We start from the raw sequence: 6387 nt of genomic DNA on the forward strand, positions 1-6387 counted from the left end.
CTCGAAGGTTTGGACGAGAATAGAGTAGCAGTTCTGGGCGACTGCATGGCACTCCATTCGCTCAGATCTTGGGCGACTTGCAGGCTTGGACGATGGTGTTACTGCGTTCAAGGGCCTCCCTATTTGGGCCTTCACCTGAATTGTCTGATTGGGTTTCGTTCTTTGGGCTATCTGATTTGGGGATCCTCCAATTAGGCTTTATTTCTTGGGCCGTTCGATTTGGGCTGAATTTTTATGTGTAAATAGATTTTTTTCAACAAAAGTGGTTATTATTCTGATTACTTGGATCCAAATATTCTTGCTCCCGTTCATTGTTTAAGCCGTGTCCAAATAATACTTTTCGATCGTTGACCGACTTGATTGTCGGAGTGTTCGTGATCGCCTTCTCCAACGTTGAAAAATGCTGCATGCACTAACCTTTTTTTGAGTATGCAAGAACCTAACTCCTAACACACGGACGACAGTAGAGTAGGGATCAGCTAGCCACGTGTTTTCACTGAATTTCGAGGTCACTAGAAGTCCCCTTTTTTTCAACTACGACTTCATACCAAAAATAAAATATAACTGCAATAGCCTCTCATGAGAGCGAAGATCTTTGGTTATGAGTTCAAATCCACCTATCAACATTTTCTCGGTCGAACCTGTCGCACCTGACTTTTCTAGTGCTGTTTACCTGGATGTCGTGGTTTGCAAGCTATTGCGTCAGTCCGAGGATTTATTCGGTGTGCATTTGAAGGGTAGTGGTTATGGGTTCCCTGTTATAAAAAAATAAAATAAAATAAAATAAAAAATAAAATGCAATATACCTTAATCTGCATTAATCCTATTCATTCTAGTAAGGTCTAAAAAATGCGATAAAATACCGAACTTTCTCTTATAAAAATACAAAAATATCTCTATAGTTATTAAATAATAAAGAAATTTAATAAATGTCAGAAGTTCTTTGAAAAGACAAATATGATTTAAGTTATGCGCAAAAGCAGGATGAAAATCAGAGGCAAAAATGATTGGATGGTCCGCATACAATTCAGCTTGTCGAAGAACAAGAATCTAACAAACTTTTTAAAAACTAAACAAATCCCTTTACAAACAAAAACAAGAAAAGGAGCCTCTCAAAGACATTTGGGGAGAAAATAAATAAGAAAATAAGAATCTACAAGAGAGAAAGGAGAATTCCTCAGGACCTCTTTGAGGTCCAAAGATCGATTACATTTGTAGAGGAGGTTGGTTTTGGCTTTTGAATATTGATTCAAAACAAGAAATTATGAGTCAAAAGGGGAACAATGGAGACAAAAAGGAAGAAATGGTTGCAGTGGCAATCGACAAGGACAAAGGAAGCCAAGCTGCATTGAAATGGGCTGTTGATAATCTTCTCAGCAAGGGTAAACGTGTTACCCTCATCCATGTCAAACAGAAGACATCTATTGCTGTTGCGAGTAATATTCTCTCGCTCTCTCATTTTTTTTTTCCAAATTAGTAAAAATAATAATAATAGATCATCGTCAGCCATGATGGTGGATCCACTAAGGTGATTCTAGACCGGCTTTTAGCATTTTCAATGCGTGATCGGGGAGAGACCATGTTTGTACATGCAAGAAAGTTTGAAATCCTATCGAGACGAACCTTCAATGCTTTATACTGTCAAACATTTGACATGCATGTTAAGATTGGAGATAAACTCCAATAATAAACATTACATTGTATGCATGTCTGATATTTGTCATAGACTAGGGAAAAATAGGATTGGGACACGAAAATTTCGACCCTTGCTTTATTTCCTTGGTCTGAATAGGACATTATTCAACTTGGGACTAATTCATTTGATAATCAATTGAGCAAAATACTTCTCCACATATAGATATCTCTCCCTTAAATCTCATGGGCATTTTCTCTGATTTTGCTTGTGGATTCAGTGGGAAGTCAAGCTTCTTTATGTGACAAAGGCGACGTTGCAAACACATATAAAGGTCCAACGGATAGTATAACCAAGGAGATGTTCCTTCCCTATCGTTGCTTCTGCACCCGTAAGAATGTAAGAACTACCTGTTGAAACACTTTATCTAAATCGTTTAACAGTAAGAGATGTGACATTTATTTATTTAAATTTAGTCTTCAACATGTCTATTCACGTGCACAATTTTCATGAATGGATAGTACCAACACTTGAACCACCTCGTCTAATAGATTATCTGCTATCATGTCGGCTCGTTTCAACTTTCATGTCCAGATATTAACTGTACTATATACTAACTATAAAAGCCTTTGTTAAAATGAAAACAGATAATAGTTACCGAAATTGTTTTGGAAGATACAGACATAGCAAGAGCCCTTTGTGACTATGTTAAGAACACCTTGCTCGAGACTTTGGTGTTGGGTGCTCCTTCAAGAAGTAGCTTTGTGAGGTATATATTTAGCTGTTTCAATTCATTACTATACATTGGAAATATCACTTACAATTATTAAACCCAGAAGATTCAGAAGTGTAGATGTTCCAAGCAGCGTTTCAAAGGGGGCGCCAGAGTTTTGCACCGTATATGTTATATCGAAAGGGAAAATATCAAATGTGAGATCTGCCTCCATTGCACTCCCCAACCAACCTCCTCGTCCGTTGCAGAATCAAACTAGCCTTCCTCTCACTTCAACTGATCCACGTCCATTGCAAAGTAGTACACGAGGTTTGCTTTAGAAACATGTTTGGTATTCTGTATTGGATGCGACTAAACAACTTAAAAGAAAAACAAAAGATTTAATATCTTATGATTATAGTGTCCAGTCCTATTCGATCTTTATACAACTTTGAAATTACTACGGAAAGTTAAATTGTCTTATCTCAACAGGTAATTATGTCGATAAGGTGCCATTTTCACCTGTAACTACAGTGGATGACAAGGATTCAATCAAGTAAGTTACTGGTAGATTTATATAAAAAGAAGTAATAGAGATATTAACATGAACATATCGGATTGGACAGCACGTGCCTAGATTAAGGAAGAAAAAGAATTTCAATTTTGCACGTTTGTTTTGTGTAGTGGTTATCTAATACTACGTATTAAACATGTTAAAAATGTTTTGAGCGAGCGAAAATCATGAATAACTCAAACTACCTTACTTTCACAGGTCACCATTCACTAGAAGTAAAGTTTCAAATAGATCATACAGTGAGTTGTCGGCAGCAGTTACTGATATATCATTTGTGAGCTCTGGAATGCCAAGCACAGATCGCACAACCGCCTCATTCGATAGCCAGGAAATAAATATTGTCCCTCGTCTATCCAATAGCTCTGACACGGACGGTCGACTAAGTTTTGGATCTCCGTTCTCTGGATCCCGATCATCTGATCCAAATAGTAGTTTTGGAGTCTTTTCATCCAGCTCTCTGGAAAGTGGAAATTTTTCGTGGTCAGGATCCCAAAACTTGGTATGTATATAAAAATACCAAATATGAAATTTATGAACTTAAAATCGTTGGTCCAAGAAAGGATATGAAAACATGAAAATCACTAGTATTATCAGCAATTGTTAATCACGAGGCATTGCCCGGTTCAACCACAATGCACAAGATGTCTCTACAAGCATATGTTGGTCGTTACAGCAATCATTTTTTGCTGCATTTGTTATAAGTTAGAATAAGTAACAAGCTTTGTCATATATCTAAGATTTCCCTATGCACTAAAACAGAATCTTGAAAATTAAGTAGTGAAAATTCTCGTAATGTTTTCATTTGACAACTTTTAATGATATGCAGTCTGTTCATGTAAATGTATTGTCTCAATTCTGTAGGACGAGGTAGAAGCAGAGATGAGAAGGCTGAAGCAGGAGCTTAAACAAACAATGGAGATGTACAGCTCAGCTTGCAAGGAAGCATTTACAGCAAAACAGAAAGTAATAAGTCGAAATTCTGAAGATTAAATAACAAAAGGATGTAAAGCATAAGTTTGATAATAAAACTTTTCGCAGGCATTGGAGCTTCACCGCTGGAAAGCAGAAGAACAACAGAGACTAGAAAAGGCACGACTGGCTGAGGAAGCAGCATTAGTAATTGCAGAGAAGGAGAAAGCAAAATGCAAAGCAGCTCTTGAGAAGGCTGAAGCAGCACAGAGGATAGCTGAACTTGAAGCGCGGAAAAGAATCGATGCTGAAACAAAAGCTCTCAAAGAATCAGAAGAGAGGAGGAAAGTACTAGATAAACTGGTCCACAATGATGTAAGGTATCGCAAATACTCAATAGAAGAGATTGAAGCAGCAACAGACCACTTCTCGGAATCTCACAAAATTGGGGAAGGTGGTTATGGGCCAGTTTACAAGTGTTACCTAGATCACACACAGGTTGCTGTAAAGGTTCTCCGTCCTGATGCGGCCCAAGGACGATCACAGTTTCAGCAAGAGGTATGATGCTCCTAAACATTCAATTGAACTTGTAATATTACCACCTTCTCTCTTGGCACGAGCTTGTGCACCATTGGCCTGTTTGGTAGACAGTAGTAGACAAGACTAAACACCAACCATGATGCAGGTTGAAGTTCTGAGTAACATTCGACATCCCAACATGGTTCTCCTCCTTGGAGCATGTCCCGAGTATGGTTGCCTAGTCTACGAATATATGGCAAATGGGAGCTTAGATGATCGTCTCTTTCGGCGTGAAAACACTCCAGTGCTTCCATGGCAACTCAGATTCCGAATAGCTGCAGAAATTGGCACTAGCCTGCTTTTCCTCCACCAGACCAAACCTGAACCTCTTGTACACAGAGATCTGAAACCAGGAAACATTTTGCTCGACCGTAACTTTGTAAGCAAGATCAGTGATGTCGGCCTAGCCAGGCTTGTCCCTCCTAATATTGCCGACTCTGTTACACAGTACCATATGACATCTGCAGCCGGGACTTTCTGTTACATAGACCCCGAATATCAACAAACTGGAATGCTTGGAATAAAGTCTGATGTTTATTCTCTTGGAGTTATGCTTCTTCAAATGATAACAGCTAGGCCTCCAATGGGATTGACACATCATGTCGAGAGGGCTATAGAGAAAGGGACTTTTGTTGATATGCTCGATCCAGCCGTTCCCGATTGGCCTGTAGAAGAGGCCTTGAAGTTCGCCAAGCTAGCTCTTAAGTGCACAGAACTGAGGCGCAAAGATAGACCAGATCTTGGCAGTGTGGTATTGCCTGAACTTAACATGTTGAGAGCACTCGCTGAAGAAACAATTCCAAACATCACATTGAGTAATAGTCCACAGGGCAACCTAAGTCAAATCCAATCTAGTTCTCGAGTGAGTTGATCATGTAAATAAGCTACATCATGCATGAAAAAACAAAACAAATCCACAGAATTTCTCCTATTCTTATGTTCTATTATTCGGGAATTGTTATTTTAAAGAGCCCTGTTTTCACAATCATAGTTGAAAAGGCCTACATACATGGTTTTTCGTTTAAAATGCCTTATTTTGTGCTAGAAAAAACAATTTTAGTCTTATAAAATAAGGCTTTCATCACTCTCTTCCCCATCTTACCAGAACCTGAGGTTACGTTTGACGCACCGAACTACATCATATAAAGAAGTAAAAGTAATGTGCTTGCAAAAATCGAACTTTATTTTCTTGTTACATTATTTCCACGATAAATCGATCCCCTTGCCTTCCTACTCGAGAAGAGTCGATTATATCTTTCTACCTTTTGTTTTTCATATCGGTCGAGCCTAAGTTCTATTGCTTTAAAAGCTTCATCAAAATCTCTTCTTCAGTGAGTTTGACATTTGAAGCTTTGGCCTTTTTACATCCTTTGACATCTATGTATTCAAAACAAGACAAAAATCTTTCTAAGTACCAGACACTTACTGGCTTCGTTTGAATCAAGTATATACGTCTTATTAAAATCAAATCATACTAATTCTTTAAATTGAAGTGGTGGTTATAAATATTGATTTTAAGAAGTTCACACCTCCCTAAATATAGTCTAGGTTTGAAATCAGACATTGTCATCTAATCATATTTTAATTTATTTTTATTCTTCTTATTATTTTTTTAAGAATTTTGCCTGATGTACACAAGCCTGTACAGGCACTCACATGCTTAGAGGGTGAGTGATTATTTAAAAAAGAAAAAACAATGCTATAAATACAGATTTTTTTTAAAGAATTTGTACAGAAAAATAATTGTCTTTTTGTAATTGACTATTGCCAAAAACAGTTTTTGACAACAGCAAATTACAGAAAGACAAGTGTCTTCCTGTACCAATTTTGTTAAGAAAAATCTATACTTGCAGATTAATTGTAAAAAAAAATAAATAAATAAATAAATTCACCCACCCGTCATGTATTGTGAGTGGCTTGTACAAGCCGTGTGCATGATTCCTTTTTTTTTTTTTTTTTTTTTTTTTTTAATTTTTTTTG

The 6387-nt window shown here is 37.4% G+C and overlaps 1 protein-coding gene across 3 annotated transcripts; it reads left to right on the top strand.

Annotated features, from left to right (window-relative positions):
• Positions 1 to 1098: 1098 nt before the first annotated feature.
• LOC111369809 (U-box domain-containing protein 35-like) lies at positions 1099 to 5391 on the top strand. 3 transcript variants are annotated; one of them, XM_022991478.1, is made up of 9 exons: positions 1099 to 1436; positions 1914 to 2032; positions 2281 to 2402; positions 2470 to 2675; positions 2838 to 2901; positions 3118 to 3418; positions 3781 to 3882; positions 3958 to 4386; positions 4514 to 5391. In XM_022991478.1, exons 1-9 carry the CDS (start codon positions 1265 to 1267, stop codon positions 5276 to 5278), a joined length of 2280 nt encoding a protein of 759 aa, XP_022847246.1. In that variant the 5' UTR covers positions 1099 to 1264; the 3' UTR covers positions 5279 to 5391. The 3 variants fall into 3 exon arrangements, with proteins under 3 accessions (XP_022847246.1, XP_022847253.1, XP_022847259.1); XM_022991485.1 differs by having other exon boundaries at positions 2473 to 2675; XM_022991491.1 differs by having other exon boundaries at positions 2479 to 2675.
• The last annotated feature ends 996 nt before the right edge of the window (positions 5392 to 6387 follow it).

Source organism: Olea europaea, chromosome 2 (genome assembly GCF_002742605.1).
Source record: "Olea europaea var. sylvestris chromosome 2, O_europaea_v1, whole genome shotgun sequence".
NCBI lineage: Eukaryota > Viridiplantae > Streptophyta > Magnoliopsida > Lamiales > Oleaceae > Olea > Olea europaea.